This window comes from Calypte anna, chromosome Z, assembly GCF_003957555.1.
Source record: "Calypte anna isolate BGI_N300 chromosome Z, bCalAnn1_v1.p, whole genome shotgun sequence".
NCBI lineage: Eukaryota > Metazoa > Chordata > Aves > Apodiformes > Trochilidae > Calypte > Calypte anna.
Window position 1 is genome coordinate 60,397,629 of NC_044274.1, and position 24,330 is coordinate 60,421,958.

At 44.7% G+C, this 24,330-nt stretch overlaps 1 protein-coding gene across 1 annotated transcript in view; it reads left to right on the top strand.

Moving 5' to 3' along the window:
- The window catches only part of CORO2A (coronin 2A), a 52,709-nt gene that overhangs the window by 15,732 nt on the left and 12,647 nt on the right, over positions 1 to 24,330 (top strand). The window contains exons 2-3 of the mRNA XM_030467248.1: positions 18,182 to 18,382; positions 23,618 to 23,734. Of these exons, the coding sequence (XP_030323108.1) occupies positions 18,182 to 18,382; positions 23,618 to 23,734 (318 nt within the window). The remainder of the gene's footprint in view (positions 1 to 18,181; positions 18,383 to 23,617; positions 23,735 to 24,330) is intronic.

Genomic DNA, 24,330 nt, shown 5'->3' on the forward strand with positions numbered 1-24,330 from the left:
GTGGTAGATACCTCTGCTAAAAGCTAATGCACAGCCTGGAGGCTGTGAGAAATGGTACAGGCTCTTATGTGGTTTTGTTGATTCACTGGAGAGCCTGGACTGCTATTAAGCCTTTTTCCTGAATACTGAGATACCGACACTGATAAAGCAAATCGAGGAATTCGAGATCACTTAGCTAATGGCTCTTCACCTCCTTTCTTGCTTTCTTGTTTACAAACTGTTACCAACAGTTTTTTTTAATTGTTATTTTTTTTTTTTTAATGTGTTGTTCATACAAGACTGCTTGCTAGACTGGTCCTGTTTGTGAGATTTCACCAGTAACTCAGTTTTCTTGTGGCACTGAACTGTGTTCCTGACAGGGCTCAAATGCCTGAGGTGCAGTATGCATGCCAACGTGACCTTTGAAAACCAAGTATCTGCAGGAACAGTGCCCATGCTGGATTCTCCATTAATGCACACTCTGTAGTCCTACCCATGAAGATTCCTGCTGTATAATGAACATGCTGGGGCACCTATCACCAGCAGCAAGGCTGTGGAAGGGAGCTGCTGCATTTCTGCATGTTGGCTCTGGTGGGAGGACCTCACAGAAGGTTCTGGGTGCAATGCTTTGAAATACCAGGCCCTCTTTTTTGGGGATGAGAAACAACTGCAGCATGTGTGCTTGTGCCTGAGTTCCCAGAGATCTCCTTCTGATGCACTGTCTGCTGGCAGAATGTGCTTCTTGCAGCATCAGCCTTAAATTACAGTGGAAATTTGACAAAGATGGGAAATGCTTTTCCTGCTTGCACCACATCTGGTAGGAAGCAGACCTTGCCGGACTCAGACTGTGCTTCCCAGTTGTGGCCACTGACTGAGATGCACTTGTCTGGGCCAGCCTGGAAATATGTCTCTTTCTGTAGCTCCCTTCACAGTCTTTTAGCAACTGGTTGTCAAGTGACATGGTCAAGGCCATGATCGAGTGGTCAGACTGTCCACTTTGGGACTTCAAAATGACACACCTCAGATCCAAGGCAACATGTCTTGTAAGCAGGATCTTGCTTCTCAGTCTACAGCTGTGGAAGAGGGAACTGCCTCTCTTTGTCCTGTGTTAGGTGGAACCAAGCTGTGAACTAAGAGGTTAAAATCACCGTATCTGTACTGTTTATTACTCTTGTAAAAATAAATGTATAGCCTGTGAACTTTCAGTATGGTTTGAGACTACATGTACAGCTGGTATTTAAAACTCTGGGTTACTGGATAACCATATTGTCTGTTTGACTTTGGATTCAAAGGAATTCATTACTGATAATTTCTCCTTGATAGTGTTATTACACAGCTGAAATGTAATATGAATGCTGAGAAGCATATGGGGATGTGTGCCTAGGAGAACTTCCACAAACTGGAGGAGAGTCCAGCTTAAGCTCTGAGGGTAACACACCATTTGGTGTGGCAGGTTTAAGAGAAAATGGATTAGAGACTAAGTGGTCTGTGCTTATTTGGGACCCAACCCAGGAGGCTTATGGCTAATGATGAATTTCTGAGGGCTCTGATTTTGTCTGGGAACACCATCTTAACATTTGTAAAAGGCAGGAGACTGTTTCATATGTGTGTCTTACAAATTGTAAATAACACTAACATCCCTGTGTTTACCTTTAAGGTTGCCTTTTTAAGGATGGAAGCATGTGGGTAGATGTAAAAGAAAAATAAAAGCAAACTCAAAAGCCTAAGCCTGAGAGCCTCAAATTAGTGAAAAATACTGCTTGGATGAAGGCTGGAACCATAATGCCAGCATGTAGCATGGCTGCTGCAGATCCATGTGTCTGGGCAAGTGAAATACCTGGCATAGACAAGTTTGATTGCCTGTGCTTGGGCAGTGGCTTCTCTGTTAACAACTGCACTGTCTGGGTAGGCAGGGAAATGAGTGGCAAAGTGCGACAGCTAAACATGCTGGACCTCACAGGAGGATGAGAGATTACTTGCAACAGCTATCAAATTAGCAGGCATACATAGATTTTCCAAAGAGTGTGCCTTGGTGGATATCCCCCAGCCCTTTCCAGTGCAAGAAAAGACAATTTCTGTTTTGAAACCTAAGACCTATGGCTGCAGCAAAAGCAAGAAGGAAAGAAAGTAAAATGTGATTGATAGTGTTATCTGCTGAGCTGTAAATGTAAACAGTGATTGCTGTATTTCTCAGGCAGATGAGATTGGGCAGTGGTCGTGGCAGATGTGTGGGGACCCCAGTCAGTGTGGGCTGCAAAATTATAAATTAACCTAATTAACATCTTCTTTTTGAGGACTCTGAAGAGGGTGAGGGAGATTTCTGAGCTCAACACAGAGTGAAGCTTGGGACTTTCCATAAGGAGACTATCAGCACAACATGAAAAAGTGAAACTTGTGTAAGAAATAATGAGATGAAGCATGGCAAAACCAATCATGTCAGCACTCTGATTTCCCGTTACAAAGCCCAGTGGATATGGAGAAGCAGGAGATGTCGTTTATCTTGATTTCAGGAAAATGTTCAGTGCTGTCCCATGCAATTAAGATAAAGAATTATGTATTACATACACCTCTCTATGGTAAGGTACGTATAAATCTGGTGAGATAACTATACAGGAGAGCTTCTGTGAGAGTTAATTATCAAAACATGAGGATTTATAAGAAGAATTTTGCAGGCTTCTTCCTACCATCTGATGCTGTTTGGTATTTTTATAAGAAAACAGGACAAAGGAATAAATAATAAACAGGAAACAGGAGGAGCAGGAAGTGTGCAGCACAGGGCTCTGGTTTGAAATTGCCATGGTGAGCTGGAGAAACAGCATGGGGAAATAAGGATGCATTCAGCAGGGAGAAGTTCAGGTCTTCAGATGATGGAGTGCTGTCAGACCCAGGGCAGTTCTGCAGAAAAGAGTCCAGGGGCTGCTTCATTCCAGGCAGAGCACAACCCAGGGACATACTTTAACAAGGAAATGATAAATATGAACAAGACAGTATCTGGTAAATTACAAAGGAAGGATCTATTTGTCCATCTTAATACAATAGATGTATTCCAGTTCTATGTGCAACTGATCTGGAAAAATACAGACCAGCCAAACAGAGTGGCGGTGAGGAGGCTAAATTCATCAGCTAATGAGAAAATATGTCTCACGGTAGAAGAATTAGGTAAAAACTGGAGAAGACTGGAAAGATCCATGTCAACTATGGAGCAGAGCTTCCTGCAGCAAGAAGGAAATAGTCTTTTTCCTGTGATCTGTTTAAACAGATTAAGAAGCAAGGGAACATCTGCTGCACAAAAGGAGATTTAATTTTGAAAGCAGGGAAAAGGTTTGTAATTGTAAAGGCAGATGAGTGTTGGATAAGTTTCATTTTGTCCATTTCTGGACAATTTCAGAAAACAGTCCTTCAGGAAGGATTCAGAGAAATGAAGGAAGAATAGGAAAAAAGTTGGACTCCCAAGATTTGTGATGATGTGACTCAATTTAATGAGTTTATCCTCCTGTTCCGCTCAAAAAGTATGTATTTCTTATTTTTCACAAACCACTTGTCCATTTGAGGAACTTCTTGCTAGCCTCATGCTGTCTTATCACTGTGGTGAGGAACCATGTTAATATTGGAAACTGAGTACATCGTGTCACAAGATTTTGGCTCTTCTTATTACAGTTTGGTTTGCGAGGCCTGGCAAGGGTTTAAGAAGGCTGTGCTGACTTTACTATCTCAATTCTATCTATATATCTGCTAACTTTGTACTATTTTTCACTTCTTTGATGTAATTTTCCTTTCTCCAGTCTCCCCTGCAAACTTAGAATCTTGCTTTCTTGCTTTCCTCATGTGGTTGGATTTAAATGAGGGAGTGCACGCTGTAGTCCAGCTATTTTTGTTGCTTTAAGTCACCAGGCTGAGTTGCTGCTCGTTTTCCTTCCCCCGGGTGTGGCTCTGTCTGATGGGTTCCTGGCAGGCAGTGTTGTGTAAGGGGAACATCTCCCATGTCCTTCAGGTTGAATGCCCACAGAAAGCTCTAGTCTGTTTTCACTGTTACTGCTCAGGATTCTCTCTATAGAAATCACTGTATATATCACACAGGGTCATAGCATGGCTGAGGGTGAAGGTTCCTTGGGACATCATCAAGTCCAGCTTCTAGCTGAAAGCAGGTTCATGTACAGCAGGTTCCTCAGAGCATTGTCTGCTTGAATTTTTAGTACATCTAAGGTTGGAGTCTCCACAGCCCCTCTCAGCAACCTCTTTGAGTCTGACCACCCTCGCAGTGAAAGAATTACTTATGTTTAACTGCTTGATCAAGCTCAGGCTGAATGAAGATCCTGTGGTTCCCCAGATCCTCATCTTGCCTTTTCTGAAGGTAAGGGTGACATTTGCTTTCTTCCACTTCTCAAGAACATCCCCCCAATTTCCATGACCTTTTAGAGAAAACCTTGTAACAACATGGGTCAGCTTCTTCACCTCCTGTGGATGAATCCCATCAGGGCCTTATACATGTCCTGTTTAAATGTTCCCTGACATAATGCTACTCTACCGAGGGTTAAGCTTCCTTGCCTTGGACTTCCCACAGGTCTCAGGGGCATGGGGTACCTGAATGCTGATCTCAGTAGTAAAGACTGAGGTGAAGGAGGCATTCAGTGCCTCAGCCTTTCAGGTGTCCTTTCTCACTAAGTCCCTATTCCTATTCCTCAGCAGGCCTACATTTTCCCAAGTCATCCTTTTGCTGACAACGTACCAGTAGAAACCTTTCTTGTTACCCTTCACATCCCTCACCAGATTCAGCTCTTGGTGGGATTTAGCTTTCCTAATCCCAGCCCTGTGTCTTTGGTCGCTGTCTCTATATTCCTCCCAGGTGCCTGCTTACACCTGCTCCATATATCCTCTTTTATTGTTGAGTTTTATCAGGATGTCCTGGTTCATTCATGCAGGTCTGATGCTGCTTTTGCTTGCTTTCTTGCATTTTGAGGTGGACCGTTATGAATTTGCAGGAGACGAACCACAACAGTCCTGTTGTGTTTGAGAAAAAAATTAGTATCTTTTGTGCCATTTAGAAATTGTTTGTCATCCCCTTAGTTGTAATGCTACAACTAAAATCTATCTAAATTTATCCCCTTTCTCTTTTCTTTGTGTGCCTGCAACTTTAACCTCTCTTCCTTTCAGTATAGTGCTCTTGAATATTTTCATATGCCCCCTGCAAAGACTTACCTTCTTTTTTCACTCCTTCATTTGTGCTTGAAACTACTTCCTGAGCCAAAAGAGAGTTGTAGCTCATGTTTGAACTTTCTGCCTTCTCTGGGCAATGGAAAAGCTTTACCTTTCCATTAAGAAAGGAGTTGAAATGCTGGAGATGTGTTAGGACACCTTCATGTTCCTGGTGCACTAGCAAGCAGCTGTCTTGGTACCAGAGGACTGGGAGATGGTCCATGCAGACCTGCTGTTGGCATTGCTGAGAACAAGATAATCTGTTAAATACTCACCTCCATGGTCAGTTCTTAGCAATATTTCCCCCACAGCAACAACAGTGTATTTTGTACAGCCTTATGCAAAACCTTTCACAACCAGAGACAAGAAATGTTTAAAATAAGAAAGGACAGCATGACCTTTCCAACACAAAGCTGGGATGGCTGTATGAAGGCTTGTCTTTGATTTATTGGCATACATTCTGTTGGGAAGAGCTTGTTATAGATCAGGTGTCATTGAGCAGGAAAGGACAGGAAAGAGGAGCATTTACCTTTGTGATAGAGACCTTAATCATAGGGAAGCAAAAGGATGAGAATTGTCACAAACCAGTGGAGCAAAGGGGTGCCTTTGCAAAGCCTTTACCTGCTTTTGCAATGGTCTGGCAGCACAGTAATTCTTCGGTGTTTTGAGGGGTCTCTTCTAGTTTCTTCACAGGCTACAAACCCAGGGACTGCCTCTCCATCTGCCTCATCTTGCATAGGACTTGGTGTTTATTAATACACCTATAAGTGACCTTCTCGTTATGAGAACAGGGCAGGCTTCCTCCAGGCTACTGGTGAGTCCTTTCTGGGATCAGGAAGTGGGTTTCTCTGAAAATACTTCTGGTTCTCCCAGCCATGCATGGAGAGCCACAGGGAGAAGTCTCTGGAGATGGGTCAACCAAAAGAAGGTGGTTCAGAGCACTGGGAGAGTGAGAGAGTTTCCCTCCTGGGGTTTGCACACCTACAGAAAGCTGCAGCCATTCTGAGTTGTCACTGGGAGTTGCCTTGCTCTGAGCTAGAGGATTGTTCACCAACATCTGTGATAAAACTGTACCTTATGATGAAAGGGAAAAGTGGAGGATGAGAGCAGGGTGAGGTGTGAAGAGCTGACTGTGCTGCTCTGGTGATGGGCACCTCACTACAGGAAAGACATTTTGTTTCTGAAGTGAATTCAGAGACTGGGTGGTGCAGAGTTTGGAGAACAAATCCTATAAGGAGAGTCTGAGAGAATTGGGAATGTTTAATTTGGAGGAGGGGAGGCTAAGAGGAGACCTTATTGCTCTCCACAAATACCTGAAGGGAGGCTGTAGGAGGTGGGTGTTGCCCTCTTCTCTCAAGTGAATGATGACAGGACTAGGGAAGGTGGCCTGAAGTTGCACCAGGGTAGGTTTAGACTAGATCCAAGGAAGAATTTAATTACTGAGAGAGTAATTAAGTGTTGCAATGGACTGCTCAGGAAGGTGGTGGAATCACTGTGCCTGAAGTATTTAAAAGCCATGTAGATGAGGCCCTTTGAGACATGCTGTAGTGGGCATGGTGATACAGATATTAATAAATATATCTTATTTATTTTATGAGGGGGGGACTGTTGATGGATAGACGTGGTGGTCTTAAAGGTCTTTTCCAATAGTGACAATTCTGTGATTCTTTGAATCCGTGAGATCATCTGAGAATAATATTTGTGCTGGATAGAACAAATGATGGCTGGATCAAAGGCTGGACTTGTTGACCTCAGAGGTCCTTTCCAACCTGGATGATTCTGTGATTCTGTGGACAAGAGCATGCTCCAATGGGCTGAATGCTCATGCCCAAGTCTGGTCTGTGTTAATGTGAGGGAGTCTGTCCAATCTTCCAAAACCCTCACAGGATGAGTGTGTACTTCTTGCAGAAAACTGTACCTTGTTACAATACTTGGTTTAGCAAGAGGGACACATTTGCCCACTCTGCTGTTTCTAACAAAGCCTTTTTCATTGCCATGAAAGCTGAAGGGATCCCATGGACACATGGGATCAGAAGTTGAAACCCAGCACTGGTTGATTGTAACTAGAAAAGTGCACACTAGTGCAACCTTCCTTCTGCTTGCTTGTTTTGCAGTCACTGTGCTCCTATCAGGATTGCAGCCTTTTTGTCTGCATAAGCCTAGGAAAATGAATGAGGAATGCTTGTGGGTTGATGTGAAGGTAAAAGTCTTAAAGCCATCTGGAATAAGAAGTTGTTCTGCACACTTTTTTTTTTTTTTTTTTTTTTTTGTGCCTATTGTTTTGCTGCTGCCTAACTGCAGATGTAGGTTGTTTGGAGCATGTGGCCTGCAGTACTGGGTCTTGGGGAGTGATCTTTTCCCTGTAGGAGGAGCATTAGTAGCATTATTCAGTGTAAATGCAATGATGTGGTGTATTTGTCTTTGCAAAAACTGTTTCAGTCTTGCTGGGTGGACCTGTGATTTGGTTGGCTTGCTTGTTTAGTCAACTGCTACATGCAGCCCCAGTGCAAGTGCTTGTATGTTGAGTCTTACTGGTGTACCACATCCAGGTGACAAATGTCTTCTGCAGGAGGTGTAAGAAATACTGACCTTGCTGATCTGAGGTGTGTATTGCACTGCTCCCCACCTATGCCCTGATGCTGGCCAAGTAAGAGCAGAAACTTGTGGAGCAGCCTCTTCTGCAGCTGTTCCTCTACTGAGATTCAGCAAGAAATAAGATGCAGGAAGAAGCACACCTGTCTATGATCAGAAGTGGGGCCTACAGTTTCTTAAAGTGGAGACATTGGAACCAAGACCTTATGACTGTGAAGACTACACAAGCCTGGTTCTGAGTAGGTAGCAGATGGCTTCTTCCTGCAGCATTGGATCTGGACATCAGAGTGAGGAGTGGGAAACTGCTTTATGTAGAGCTGTCTTGTACAGTACCCAGAGCTGAAGTCTTTTGTGTCCATGTTGTTGGTGATAGGAAAACCAATCTGAACTGAAATCTCAGTCCAGGCATGTGAAGTGGGGCAGGAGCACACAGCCCAGCGTTGTCCTTTCTGCTCCTTGTGTATTGTTTCTGTCCTGGAAATACAGACAGCTTGTGCCATGGGTATTTCATCACAGAGCCAATCTACCTGATTCCTTGCTTGCGTCTTCAGAGCAGGAAGGAAAGAAGACATACAGAGAACATCCAGGCTGGTAAATGATGGAATTGCTCAACCTTTCCTCTTGCATAAAATCAGAGGAAAATTGTCACTTGATACTAAGCCAATCAGTATAGATGGCAATGGACACTCCTGGCTTGAGAAATAGGCATGCATGTTAGCCCCTGGCTTCTGTTGGTGGATGTGAGACTCTTTGCTTGATAGTTCTGCTCTGTGAACCTGGGAAAATGAGTGCTCTTCCTGGCAGCCAGCAGCAGGATGTATGGCAGTCCTGGCTCCCACATTTTCTGGTGTCACCTCTCCCCTCCCACAGTGGGAATCTAAATCTGCTGTTTCATTTTGTGTGCATGACATGATAGGAGATGCTGGGTGCTGAGTCCTTTGGAGTTTGCTGGTCCCAGGGGACAGGGAAAAAGCAGAAGCATCTCATGCACTGAAGATGCAACATGGGAGCTCATGCAACGTGGGAGCTGAGCATGCTAAGTGGGATTTCTTGCCCCAGGCTGCTTGGTGAGGTTACAAACCCATCTTCCATCTGACCTTGATGTAGCCTAAATTCCTCCCTGCTCCAGCTGAGTGCAGTGATGTTGTGCTTCCAGCCATGCTGGAAATGTGCATGCCTAATTCACAGGAGAACAAGGCAAGGCCTGGTTTATAGCTACTCCTCCTTTCCTGGGGTGACACTGTCACACCATGTGGCTGTGGCTCCCTGGGTGAGCTGAGAGGTCATTGCTGTCTAAGACACTCCAGTTTCTAGCTATGATGTGACCCTCACCCATTTGTGCTCTGTTTGGCCCATATCACATATTTTTTATGATCTGATTCTGCTCAGCTTTTGAGTTTTTTTGGTTGTTTTCCTTGGGTTGTTTTGTTTGTCTGTGGTTTTTTTTTTTGTTTGGTTTTTTTTGTGTGTTTTTTTTGTTTCTGTTTTTTTTTTTTTTTTTTTTTTTTTTTTTTTTTTTTTAAATTTTATTTTAAAGTTTGCCTTCATACCTGGTGAATTTTCAGGTCTTTTGAGCAAGACAAAGCAGGTCATAGATGGGACTGAAAGTGCCAGAACACAACTAGGCCAGGGTGAGATTCACAAATTTCATGCACAGTGCATGAATCTGTGATCCTAGGCTAAGTGGAATGCAATAGGCCAAGTGGCAGCATTCTGGCCTATGGTGAAGCACATGTTCAGTCAGCTGGAAGTGCATATGCCTGTTTGTTTAGTCTGACATTTCCTGGGGAGCAGTAAATATGCTGCAGCATAGCTCTTCCAAGACTGCTTCTCAGTGCTGCAGACATCCTGAGGTTTCGCAGCCCTTTTAGGACCTCACACCTTTGGCAAGGAGCTAGGTCCATTGCAGTCAGGTTTCATGAGTCATGAAATCTAACTTTCATAAATAACCTTGTAAAAGAGTCCAGTGCTGCTCCATTGTGTTTCTTAAGAGATGTGGGAGACTGGGATTCTCCATCTTTAACTGTCTGCTCTTTAGACTTCACATATGCATTTCTATGCTCATCTTTGGTAAACAGAAAAGGGCTGAACAGGAGTGTCTGAGGCTGTCAAAGTATTCTGGAGGTTTTCTGGGAACCTTGTCAGGTGCCAGGTAGAAGAATCCCACCCATTCTGAACACTGGGCTCAGAATTGCTACAGCTTTGCTGTTTTATCTCATAATATCAGAGCAAACATCTGAACCAAGGACAATATGATTGTCTTAAAAAAAAAAAAAGGAATGAAAGGTCTTGCAACGCAGCAGACTTAACAGATCAGTTCTAGGTTGATTCTCTTCTGGTCTTCCTTGCATGAGCTGTTGTTGACTCTATCTGCTGCACCTGCAACTTAACCTGTACATACACAGAAACAGATGTGCTGGTTGCATGCCTGTGCACTCTGTGCTGCACACTGAAGACACCTCCAGAGGTTTCTGTGTTTACCCTCAGGACTCTGTTATGCTGCTACAGATGTCCAAATCCTTACTGCTTTCCAAGGGACTGGGACAGACAAAGTTTTGACAATCAAAGAGTGTGGATTGTAGCAAGACCCCTGTTCTTATCACGTGAGAGAAGTTGCAGCCATAATCTCACGTTCTCTGCTTCCTTTTACTGTGTGCTGGACCATGGACAAGTGATGAGGATCTTTTTATGTTCTGAGACCAGTTTGCATGAAGGCTTCTCTGCTCTGCAGCTGAGGCTCTCCACATGATGAGATGGGTGTATTTTATTCCATTTCATAGGCAGCACTGCATATTTCTGAGTGACTTGCCTTAGTTCTGGTCCTGCTCTGGCAGGAGGCTTGGACTCAGTGATCTTCAGAGGTCCCATCCAGTGCCTGACATTCTGTGATTCTGTGATTCTACTATTTCATGACAGTGCTCCCAGTGCTAGGATTGTGTATTTCAGTGGACAGAAGCTATCTAGGAAGCACTGTCCAACCTGAAAAATCTTGTGCTGATTGCCCACTGCAGCCTGGTAAGCAGACGTGGGAATGCTTGCAGGGATCTCTGTATCCTCTTTTAAGACCTCTTGACAGCTTCTGGAAAAAAAAAATCCTTATTGGAAGATGTGGGAATAATGACCACAAAGTCCCTGGGCTTGGTCTTTGAGAGCTGGGTGAGGGAAGGATACTGCTTAACACATTCTTGGCATCAGCTGTATGGTTAGACACATATGAACAAACACTAGTACAATCTGCAGTGTCTCCTTCCATCCCAGTTCCATCTCCCCCCACAGAGAGGCTGGTGGTACAGGGAATTAGGTCAGGATGATGGGGCAGGAAGGCAGGAGCTGGTTTGTGGACAGCAAAGGCTATGCTCCCTTTCCCCAGGACACAAAGGGCCCTGTGCAATACTGTCAGAGAGCCAATGGTCCTTTCATACTGTCAGCTCAGCATCAGTCTCTGTGCTGGGATAGTGGCACCAGAGCTCTGAGCAGTAAGTGAGCAGGGATCTTCTGCCTCCTTAACCAGATCACAGGACCCAGACTTTAGCTCCAGGTGCCTCTCAGGATGGGGATACGCTGCCCATGGGTACTGCCGAGTGTACACAGATGCTCTGCACACCTATGCTCTGGGCACCCTGTCTCCTTGCTGCCCCACAAGCAGGTGAAGTGAGCTGGGGATCCCTGAGCTGTTATTTCAAACCTTACTTGGTGCTCCACACCCAGTATTTATGGGACCTTGGGCTTTGCCCATGCTGCCTCACTGTGATCAGACATGGCTGTGCAAGGAGGGACTCTCTGTACACTGGGGCCAGCCCTGCAGTGCAGGGAGCAAGCTAACACTCATTCCTAAAAAACAACCAGGAAAAGCAAAACATTTAATTTTGGAGTGCTATAAAATGCACAAATAGGCCTTCTTTTTGGAGGTGCAAGGTGTTTTTAAAATAAAAACCAGTCCTATCTTTTCGAGGAAATGCTGGTGTACATCCCCTGACTTTCTTACCCCAATCCCAGTAATTCCAGTTACTCTCTACACAGTTTTGAAAGTGGCTGTCCATCCAAACAGTACTTTTCATGGAATGGGGAAGAGATGTGTTGTGATCACTGTCTGTGAGAGGAACAGATGAGAGAGCTGAGACGGCAAGACCAAGTTCAGGTTTATTGGGTTAAAAGTCCACATACTACCGTGTGTCTATCTTTGTATGCCGCCAGGGGCATTTTGAGGGCAGTACAAGATACATGTGACTGACATCCAAGGCCTTCAAATCATAGAATCACAGAATAGTGATCCAACTCTTCTGCTCAGAGCAGGGTCATCTAAAGCAAGTTGCCCAGGATCATGGCTGGTCAGATTTTAAGTATCTCTAAGAACAGAGACTCCACAACCTCTTTGGTTAACCTGTGAAAAAAAATAATGAAAAAAAAGTGTTTCCATGTTTTTAAATTAAGTTTTCTGCATTTCAGTTTGGGCCTATTGTATTTTGTCCTGTTCCTGCATACCACCAAGAGGAGTCTGGCTTAGTCTTCTTTAGTCCCCCTCCTGAGGTATTTTACATATTGATAAGATCCTCCTGAGCCTGCTTTCCTCCTGATGATCAGTCCCATCTCTCTCACCCTCTTTTCACATGAACGATGCTCCATTCACTTCACTGTTGTCATGCACCTCGACCAGGATAGCCATATCTTTGTTGTACTGGAGAGCCCAGAACTTGTCCTGGCATTTCAGATGTGCCACACCCAATCCCAAGAAGAGGGAAAGGATCACTTCCCTCAGCCAGTTGGCAACAATCCTCCTAAGGCAGCTCAGGAGGCCACTGGCTTTCTTTGCTGGAAAGGTACGTTGCTGGAAGCTAATGTTCATCTTGTTGACCATCTGGATCCACAAGATGTTTTCTGTAAAGCTGCTTTCCAGACAGCTGGCACATATCATATACTGGTGCATGGGGTTCTTCTTCCATAGATACATAGATACATTCCTGTGGCCCCATTTCTCCAGTCTGTTGAGTTCCCTCTGGTTGGCAGCACAAAGTTCTGTTGTGCTCCTACCTGTTCTGCATCATTTGCAAGCTTGCTGAGGGTACACTCTGCCCCATCATCCAGATCATTAATGAAAATATTAAGCAGCACGCCCCCAGTGCTCACTCCTGGGGCACACCACTGGAGACTGGCCTCCGTGCAGCCTGTAGCATGCCTTTGAGCCCAGGACTTCAGCCAGTTTACAGCCCACCTCAGTGTCTCCTTTTATATTGTCTGTACTTGACCCATTTTTTCTATGAGGCTGTTATGGGAGACAGTGTTAAAAGCCTTGCTAATACTGAGAGAAACTACATTCAAGTTGTCACGGTTTAACACTGGCCCGGCGATTAAACCCCCACCCTGGCCCAAACCAGGACACAAGTCTTGCTTGCCTTGGGCTTTCCACAGGTCTCAGGGGCCCTGGAGACCTTAAGGACCATCTTAGCAGTAAAGGCTGAGGTGAAAAGAAGGCATTCGGTGCCTCAGCCTTTTTTGGGTCCTTTGTCACGAAGGCTCTTGCCCATTCCTTAGCAGACCCACAAGGTGGGTACAGCACTGTGAAATCTCACAGAGTGAGCACGACTCCCCAGATGTTGAGGTCAAACAAAATATTATGTCTCGTGGAGTGGGCATATCTCTATATCCCACAGAATGGTCACAGGTAGGGTTCCCCAGAGTGGGGGTCGACCCAGGGAGATTCGGACTGGACCCCCTTGCTTTCTAAACTCCCTCAGAGAGGAGCCTGGGTGTGGCTGGGCCCAATCCTTCTCCTCCTCTAATTAATCTCTTTTAACAACCCATTCGGCGAGACTGAGTTTGGAAATTCTCTGTGCGGTACTCAGGAGTAAGGTTATTACCCAGGAGGCTTGTATGAAAAATTCAAAGCAATGGATTACAATTTAGCAAAACTTAAGGAAGTTGTCAAAAGAACAGGTTACAACTAACAAAACTTAACAAAGCAATGGGTAGTAAAACTTAACAAAGTTAGAAACTATGTTACTCTCATGTGCTGAGATAAAGTTAGAAACAGAGACACAGAGAGAGAAGGAGAAAGAGAGAGAGAGAAAGAGATATAAAGAAGACACAGGAAAGTTATCACCACCCTTGGATCCAGCAATGATCTTGGTAGGAAGTTCAGGTCGGTGGATGGTGGGTGCACATCCTGCATCATCCTGCACATCCTTCGAGTGTGCCTCTTTTATGCTGCCTGACCCCACCATTTTGGGGGGGGGGCTTTGGCATATCTTGCAAAGCCAGGTGTTCACTTGGACCCCTCCAGTTGGGATGTCACAGCAATAACCCTTATTTCTGCACATGTGCCCTCTCCAGTGGCCTTACCCGGGGCACACACAAGATGTCACTCTGCCTCCGCAGGGTGCAAGGTGCCTGCCCCTGTCCCTTACGGAATAAGGACAGTGTCCTGCCTGTCAGGGTGGCCATCAAACAGAGCTCCCCTTGCCAGGTTCACCTTACCGGGATGGCCACTAGACGAGGGGCTGTCCTTGTGAGAATAGGGCCCTGTTTATCAGGGTGGTTACCCAAATGGGGGTCTCTTCTTGAGACAACAGAGTCCAGATGGCTATTGAATGAGGCCTCCACCTGAGCACAGTGGCCACAGGGTGGCTGCTTTGAGACAAATATTCTTTTTGGGATGCTACACAGGCCAATGGTTTCCATCTTTGTCCTTTTACTGCTGTGGTACCTGTAGGAACGTTTTGTGTTGCCCTTTTCATTCCTTGTCAGACTCATCTTCAGATGGGCTTTGGCTTTTTGAGCTGCTTTGAGTAGCTGACAGTCTTTAGGTTGTGGAGAATAAAAGAGGAAAGAAGGCTTGTCTCTGCCTGGTACAGGAGTGCAGCAGATAACATTATGTTGTTCTGCTGAAACAGGCACTCAGGAGCTGCTCACATGTTGCCCTGTAGGGAAGTGTTTTGTCTCTCCATTTGTTTCAACACAGCAGTGACATCCTGCACTTCTGCAATGAAGATACATCATGGCACTGCAGGCCAAACCACAGCCCCTTCTGGAAACAGGTACGTCCATCAAGAACTGGCATCTCCTTACACTTGTAATCTGAGGAGACCCTTATCTCCCACACATCATTTGCAGAGCTGCTTGTTTAAGGAGACCAGTCTAGATTTTGTTGTCCGCTGCACCAGAATGGGTTCTCTGAGCCCTAGATGGGAGATTCTGTGGAAACCATATTTCCTTCCCCTGCTTGGCCATGAGTATTTTTCATGCAGCTCTGCCTTTGTCGTGGGGCTTTCTGCTCTCCTTGTTGAGAGGAAGGAGATGCCTTTCTTCCCTCTGGCCCTCTGGCCTTCTGCTTCACCTTCAGCCCTGAGGAGTGGACATGGCACTCACTCAAATTATTTCTTTCAGGGGCAAGTAGGAGCAAGTATGGCTTTGTGTCTAGCAGAGAAAAAAGGAGATTGTTTGAAGTACCTGATGAGGAATGGAAAACCCAATCTGTCCCTTCTAGGAAGATAGAGGAAGGAGGAGAAGTGACTGGAAAACTTTGTGTTTTACAGAAAAAACATACTTGCAGAAAGGTACTGTAGAGTGAGGCCCTTTCTGCCCTGCTATGCAAGCACAGGAGCTGAACAGAGGCTGGACCAGGACTGCTGAAGGAAAAGAGCTATCAAGGGTCTGTAACTGGTTCCTAAATTTATCTGACAGCAGCGGAAGGACAGATTTGGGCAAGCTGTGTGAAGGCAGACCCTACAGAGCACCTGCCTGGGGCAAAAGTGTTTCTGTAGTCCTTTACACCTGGCTGTGCATCTGGTATTTGGTCTGTATTTACACATTGCACAGCATTTGGTGTGTTGAGAACTCAGATGGAGAATGTAGGAATGGTGACTTCTTTCCTGCACGAGGATCTCCTTGCATACACCATGGCTTGCACTGTCTAATAGATGAGATCTGTCAGAGCCCTGGCTGTGCTGGTCTCACTAATGGCTAGTTGGAAGATTGTCTCAGGCTGAGGAACTACATTTTGTCCACTGGATGGCTTGTAGCAGACAGGCTATACATGCATTTTACGGTTCAGGCTTTTTCAGTTGTAAATTTTGGGGTTTCACTATGGTTTGGTTTCACTCCATGCCCTTAGTTTTCTCCAGTTCATCCTCCTGTTCAGAGCAGGACTATTCTGATCACTAAATCAAGGAGGATGTGGCTTTGTCTAATCAAGTCACAAAAGCAGTTCAGGCTGTTTTGTGCTATATTTTATCCAAGCTTTTCTTATTTTACTACTGAGCTTTCTGCTGTCAAGAGGGACACAATTTTGCCAAGATTGTTTTATCCAGTTTTATGACATTCCCAGTCATATCTTGCTCTGTTTTCCAAACAGTAGGTGCTTTGAAGTCCATTCATGTGGCAGCTGAACTTTAATTCTATACAGTGAAAGGGGAGAGAGCTATCTTTCCTAAGCAGTTCTTTCCAAAACATGGGCATTTAATTAATTTTGTGTCCTTTATTCCTTATTCTATGTTAACATTTTACAGGTAGTCTACATGGGATGTCAGTATCTTACTGTGTGTTCATGCACTCCATAGGAATGTTGCTTTGATAGTATCTTTCATGTGTCCTTTCTGCAGAAGAGCCCTGAACCTCCAGACTACACACAGTCTTTCCCGCCTCAACAGCAGATTAGCTAGAAGGTCCTTAGAGCCAGAAAATTGATTTCCTTTTGAAAGATAATGTTTCTGCTGTAAAAAGAAACTGCTGCATCCAGACAATACTGGGATTTTTGTTTTTTTCTCATTACGAGTGAACCTAACCAGCTTCCCAGGACTACTGCTTTATTTTGCAAGTAACCTGCATTTCTTTGTTTTTGTTTGGGCTTTACTGTATCACAGAGTCTTTGCATCTAATACTTTCTGCACAGGAAATCCAATCAGCTGAGAATATGGACAAGTGCAGGGTTAGCAAACATAAAACATGTCAAGAGAAAATTGAGCATTAAAATGACTGTGAAAGGGACTGGTGATCTGCCAGGACCGATTTTTTACAGGCATGTATATTTGTCCAAGGTGGGGTTGTCTCTGAGCTGTCCAGTAGGTTGGAGAGAGGCAGGAAATAGGACAGAACTTGTGTCCTAGCACTATTCACAGCCCAAATATGCCAGTGTGATGTGGTATGTGAGATTTGTGGATCTTTGCCTTGATGGGTGCTTGTAAATCTCCAGCTTTACTGCCTAGGATCAAGCAATACAGATTCCTAGCATTTAATAGTTAATTCCAGGAGGATGCAGTATTGTAACTAGTATTGTAAGAGGCCAGGACATTTTGGTTTAGAATTGCTTAGAACCCTGCTTGTCAGGTGATGATGCACTTGGCTTCCTGCCATTGAATGACTGCTTACTTCAGACACTTACTCATATATATGAGTGGCCTTGGTTGGGATCTCCTCTCATACTGGAGTGTCATTGATCCAGCATCACTGATAATACTTTTCACCAAAGACATGTTAAAGAGATCAGTATTGGGTCTCCCAATGTTTGCCCATCTTCCCAGCATGCAGTGCTTTTTCACCAGTTACCTCCTTGCCTGATCTGCATCTCTTTTTCTTCAGTGGGGCACTAGGATCTTCTTACCACACCCAGCATGTGCCTTTTCCCAGGAAAAGCTTTTTTCCCTTTGTATAAGGAACCTTTAGATTCATTTTTGGTCCTAAACCACCTGAGGGCTAAACAAAGCATGCATCCAGACTGGCTTGTTCAATTGCCACCTTTCAGGATTTCCTCACCCAAGATGTTCTATGTTTTGTTTCCTGGGCTCTGTGCTACCAGGATTCTCCTCTTTGAACTTGCTGCCATGTGGCCCTGCACCAGTGGTAGGGATTCCTGGTGCCTGCACATCCCAGCTGGCTGGTGATGGAGGCAGCTGTCTTTGCTGCTGCTTGCTGGCTGCTGCGGGAGAACAGTGGACAACACACAGATTAGTGTAATTCAAGTATTGCCATTTATTGAGAGCAGGAGTAGCCCTTTTATACACAGTCAAGGCTGATAACATAATACAAGCATTTTGCTGATTGGTACAACATGTTTTTCATATGCCACAGTGCACTATCTAACGGGTTCAATACAACTGTTTATGTGTTGTGTATGAGATGATTTCCCAGCCTGTTATTCATCTTTTCTAGTGCCAGCTCCCTTATCTTTTGCACATAGTTGATCTTTCAGTAACATTGCATCTAGGCCTCAAGGTCCTTAGCTCACTCAGGTTAGAGATAAATATTCAGGATTGCTCATCTGTCTGTTTTCTTCCAAAAAGTTCCCAGCAGTCTGCAGGTTGATGCAAGGACTGAAAATCAGAGGTGGGTGAGCCTCTGCTGGGGAAGGGGTGGGGAAAGTGTAGGAGTGGTCTTGCTGGGGTGGCTGGTCCTTTTGTCACAGGTTATTGTGTTTCTCCCTTTGCAGATGTCGTGGCACCCACAGTACCGCAGCTCCAAATTCCGGCACGTGTATGGGAAAGCTGCCAGCAAGGAGAAATGCTACGACTGCGTGCCCATCACCCGCAACGTCCATGACAACCACTTCTGTGCTGTGAACCCCCACTTCATTGCAGTGGTGACAGAATGTGCAGGTGGGGGGGCCTTCCTCGTCATTCCCATCCAGCAGGTGAGCTCTGCCGAGGCAAGCTGGCTTTAGAGAGCACATTTAGAGGCTGGAGGAGTGCCGGGCTTTCTAGGGAGCTAGATCACACAGGTGATATTCAGTTATAGCTGCTGCCCAAATTACAAAATGATGGGCCAGATGCCAGATCCCCTGGCAGGTGATTCTTGGGATGTGTGTACTTACATATCTTACATTGCTGTCTGTAGTTTTTTAACACCTTCCTTCATTTTGTATCTCAGTTGCATTGCTTGTATAATCTGCAGGTTCTGTGTTGTTCAGATGTTTATCTCTAGGAAAAGTTGCAAATAAAAAAGCAGTTAGTAGATACAGAGGGCAAAACTGAGAGGTGCTTTACTGGCATGTCTTCAGTTAAAGGAGAATATGTTTTCCTTTACATTTTCCTTTGTGAAAGAACAGAGACATGTTTATCAGGCAATGAAGCTCTTAAGCTTCAAGCACTCATTCTGGAAAAACTTCCCTTTCAGAATCAAATCCCATGTTTATGGGTTTTGGTGACTTAGGGATCTGATGAGAGGGAGAAACTGGCTGACTGATGTTTATTGCTTCAGAAAAATTAGGCATGCACTAATGTGGATTAACTTCAGTATGAGATTATGAGCTCTGTGGAATCAGGGCAAACAGATGAAAGGCAAAAGTTCAGCCTTTAATTAAAAGTTAATTGATGGTGTTATTGCAGTGCCACTTTTCCAATATACATTTGTGAAGGATGAAAGTTAACTGACTGTGCTTAAACAACCTAGCACAGATCGCTGCCCTTCTTGACTTTGTTTATTCAGCTCCTTCACCACTGGTGCTGTTCAGAGACAGTCCTAAAATTAACCACTACCTTGTTTTTCTTGACTGAGTCCATTCTCCCCCCTTGATCACGATCTGTTGAAGCTGGAGGCTGAAGAACTTGTCTTTGTCACAGAGCAGTATCTGTAAGCAGGCAGCTGGTGACTGAGGGATGTGGGGTGGGACCCAGCTCTCAAAGTGCTGGCAAAATGAGATGAAAGTGCTTGCACTGCTTACTATCAATTCTTCTGTCTTTTCACCTCTTCTCAGCTTAGCTAGTCTTTAGTAGCAATTCTTCTGTTCCTGACACCTGCTTAATCTTTTTAACACCTGCTCCACTCAGATCTGAAATACAGCTTGCAGAAGTCAAAAGGCATGGTAGAACTAGATGATACAGAAAAGGATAGTTAAAGTATATCAATAAAAATGTGAAATTGATTTCATGTGATGAAATGCTTTATAGGTTAGTCCTCAGTCATTCTGGGAAAAAAGGCAAATGAACTATATATATAAAATAGTGAAGAGGGTGGAAAAGAGAAGTAGGAAGCAATTCTTCTTGATTTGTGTGGTGAAGGGGATTCTGGAGACCAGGGAGCAGACCGTTAGTGGTGGATATGAATGTTTCTGCAGTTCATATGCTGAGCTCACTGCTCCAAAAGCTGACAAGCCCAGAAAAAATTAAGGGGTTCATAAAGCATGGAGTTACAGGTAGGAGTTGGTTTATGAACTGTGCTTGTTCAGATGGCAGTTCCCTAGTTCAGGAAGTCCCTTGAGGCTTGAACTCTGGTAGTGGATCAGAGAAAGGATCTGTATGTGCTGTGCTTTGTACAGCTGTTCTCTGAATACTTTTTCCTGACCCATGCTGTTGGGAGAGAGAAGCCTCAGCCCCTCATAGGAAGGGATTCCCTGAGTCTGCAGGCTGTATACTGATTGCTCTTTCATGATGCACTTCCAAAGTGGTGACGCCTGCTGCCAAGTGGCAGCTTTAGGCTTGTGCTCCTTGTGGTGGTATTTGAACTTCCCCCATCTCCTGTGGTGGTCACCTATAGTGAGCAGCATATTGGGCTCCATTGGCTTGTGCCCTTGTCTGCCAGGATACCAAAGACAGTCTGGTACCTGGAGGTATGTGCGTGTGATGGACAGCTGATCCGTGGTTACTTCTTACTGGATTCACAGGGAGCAGCCACATTCCAAGCATGCCACATTGTGGAAGAAAAGCCCAGGAGAGAGGGCATCAGGTTTAGCCTGATGAGGGTGAGATGGTGGATGGGACAGGGAAGGTTGCACTTTCCAGAAAGGACAAATAAGCTGCTTGGGGAGATGCTCTTATCACTCCAATGCTTTTTTTTTGGCATACATTTTGAATATTCTACTTGAGGGTCTACCTGTCTCAGGATATGCTCAAATGCAGGCAACCTTGCCCCGTTTGACTGTGCCTCCTTGCTTGTTTGTTGTGTCCCTCTCCTGCTGGATCATGGACACTATGGTCTCTTACCTCTTCTTGAATACCTCTGCACCATTCTTCCCCTCTTGAGAGCTTGGGGGAGAAGTAAGGCTGGGAGCAGCAGAGGTTATGTAGGGAAAGAGTTCTGCCATAGATACCCTCTTTTCAGCAGGCCTTTACATTCAGCCTAAAGAAGAATTATCTGAATATTTGCCACCACTTGGAGTATGGTCAGCTAGGTCTTCATAAAAATGTTCCATTAAGGCCAGCTTGGTGGAATGGCAGCACATCTTACCTGGGATGAAAGTGGCTGTGTCCACAGGGGCTGCCTTGTACTCAGAACAGACTGAATGTCTTTGTAAATCCTGCAGGTCAGAGGAGACACAGCCTCAGTAACTGTACTGGGGAGAAGAGCTGCTTTCCCACAGTGTGGCTTGAGTGTAGATTGGTGTCTGACTCAGATGGGTTGGTAAAGTGCATGCACTGCATACCAAGGAAGGGTCTGGACCCAGAGGGCAATTTTCGTCCTCCCTTTGAAAGACAAAGGCCTGCCTTTTTTCTTCTCCAATGACAAAACTTGATTACTTGACTACATTTGTGTCTTCCTTAGCAGCATAAAGCAAAGGGATATAAAAATGAGAACAAAGTTCTGACACACAGATATTTGTGTCCAAGTGTATGTAATCTCCACTCTTTCAATGTACCAGGACTAGGTGTGAAAGGGAGGACATCTGTAGTTGTGTAGACCTCCTAGACTCTATTCCTTTCTCTCTGGGGGCAAGGGCTATGAAATGAAACTTGTGATGAACTTGTGATGAACTTGTGATGAACTTGTGATGCCATGTATGAGTGGTGTGCCGTGATGTGCTGAAAAGGTGTGTTAGTGCCCTTTGGACTACACCTGAAAGGTGAGGCTGACCCATCTCATGGTAATCAGCCTTTATAAACCTGCTGGGAGTGTTTTAACAGCTGTCCCACTAGGAGTAGTTTTTGGAACCCTGAGTTCAGCTACTTTGCAAAAATGCTGGGAATCTAGCAAATGAGTGATTGAAAAGCTACTAATTTGCAAGCTATGAAAGTAACTGTGGAAATCAGGTACCTCTGCATGAATGACAACACATCTTGTTACTGAAATAGTTGTTGACCTGTAGAATGAGATTTCTCCCAGCACTTGAAGAGCTTTGGTACCACATACAGTTGTGCATCTGAGAACAACATCCTATTTGTCCTATATTTGTTAGGAGCCTGGTTGTTCATGTGTTGTGGGTCCTGCCCTGTCCTGGGGCTGCAGGGTTGCATTAGGGCAGGTAGGGCTGGTAGCCAGGTAGTCAATGGCTCATTTTCCATGGCCAGTTGAGCCTGCTGGGGAATTGGGGGTAGGAGAACCTTGCAGTATGGGACAGGCAGAGCAAGCTCAGGACAGCCTGGGAGTCTCCCAGATGGAAAGAGGACAGACAGGCAGCCAGCCCTGGGAGGGGATGGAGTTCACATAGGGATCAAGGGATCCCTGTGGAGCTGGCTGTCCAGCCAGTTGAATTGCCAGCTGGAAACCAAGCCCAGAAGCCTACAAAAGGACACCGTGGGCGGGGGAACACTGCTTATTAAAGGGCTTTTATCTCTCTTCTGCCTTCCCAAGTCACTTTGCATTGTCGCTGTTATAAAAGGGAATTGTTTTAGACTCTAGCCTGGAAAAGCACAGTCTTTTGCATTTCAAAGCCCCCTGGGTGTTCAGTTTAAAGCAGGTTAGTCCCAGTCTAGGCGACAAACTTACCAGTGAAGCCAAAATAATTACACATCATGTCCTGTTCTGCATTCAAATCTGTATAAATTTTCAAGGCTGGGAAAATTACATCATAGCCACATCCAGGTTAGGGCCAGCACTGATTCCCCTCTGCTGTGCACTGTTGAGGCTCACTTCTAGAGAGGTTCAGGGAGAACACCAACAGAAGTGTTTACTTTCCAGGAGAGCACACATTTGCATTCATTATAATTTACAATTCTTCCAGGTGGATTAAGAGTAAGAAGGTAGGCATCATTAGCTTGTCACAATGTTTCCTTCCTTAGGTGACAGACATCAGCTCTTGAGCAGATGTCTGGGATGCAAGGCTGCTCCTGGAGCCCCCCCTATTTGTGCTCCTGCCGGGGAGAAGCAAGTGCTGCTGCAATGTTAGTAAAATCCCCATCACCCTTCCTAGCAGCACATAATAAATATACCAATTTGACTTTGTAGCAGAGGCTGTGCCTGAAGTATGGGTTTACCCCGGTGTGAGACAGCCCCCATGTGGCACAAAGCCCTCAATACTTCTTAGTGTCCGTGCAAGATTTGTGCCAGTGAAGATGCCACCCAATCATGGCATTTTTTGAGAGTCTGTAATGCATATTGAATCCAGTGAATGGCTGGATCTGAACTCCATCAGAGAGAAACAGCTTACTGAAAAAATCCTGCATTTGTAATTTGTATCACAAATGTGGTTTTGTATAAAAACTACAATAGATGCTAGTGGATGAGGCTAAAGAATGAAAACTAAAACATTTTTTCTGTGCTTACATGAAATGTTTTCTGAAAGGAATTCTCTTCCCGTGCCCATTCAAGATCTTTAAAGATATTCTAAAATTGTGGAAGATAGAACTCATGTATGCTTTCCCTCCTAAGTTTTATTTTGATCTGAACCAAATGCTGTCTTCTAGTGTCATCTATCTTGACTGTTGCATGTGTAGAGATTTCTTGAGAGAAGTGTGTACTTAGGAAGGCCTGAGTCTCTCCTCTGCTCTCCTCTGCTCTGCTCTGCTCTCCTCTGCTCTCCTCTCCTCTTCCTGGGTATCATCATCCTCTTTTCCTCGGTATCATCAATTGTCTTGCAGGGACAGTAAAATTCTGTTCTCAACATCCAGAACATCTGGACTATAACAAGCAGAAACAAGTTTCTTGCTGGAGCTTCCTTGAAAATGTTCTGTAATTCCATAACTCATCTTAATTTCAGTGATTTTTTTTTTCCCAGACAGGCAAGCTTGACCCACATTATCCTAAAATATGTGGGCACAAAGGGAGTGTTCTGGACATCAAGTGGAACCCCTTCAATGACTTTGTAATAGCTTCATGTTCAGAAGATGCCACGGTAAGTTTACCAGCTGGTACTCTGTGTTATTACTGGGCTAATATGCTTTTGGGTAAAGGAAAGAAACCAGAAGGTCCTTGGATGAAATCTCGATGTCAGACCTGTGTTGTGCCTTCCAGATAATATACCAAAATCAGTGTAGTATCTGTTTTGGGGGGCTTGTGTCTTCTTGTGTGTGTTTGCATGAGAGAAGCCCCAGAATATTAATTTAAAATAAGATGAAACAGCTATTTTGGATTAACTCCCCACAAAGCAAGTTTGAGCTTGTCCCTGGCCTCAGTTACTCTGTAAAGTCATGCGGGATCAGTTATGGAGTAGCAGAGGAATTTGCATCATACTTTTCTGCATTAAGTGGCTTGGCTGAAGTCAGTGTAATTAAGATGCAGTGACATATTTTTCTGCAGTTTAGGTGCAGACCGACTGGAATTTACAAATGATAGTTTAGCCCAGATCTGCATACTGAAAGGTTGCTTTCCATGTCCTGTCAAAAGTGTGATGGTGACTTCCTTAATAGTGAGGACATCTGATTAACGGCTATGCTTTTTTTCCAGATTCCACATGTTTTCTTCCAGTGGGTATATTCACTCACTCCCACA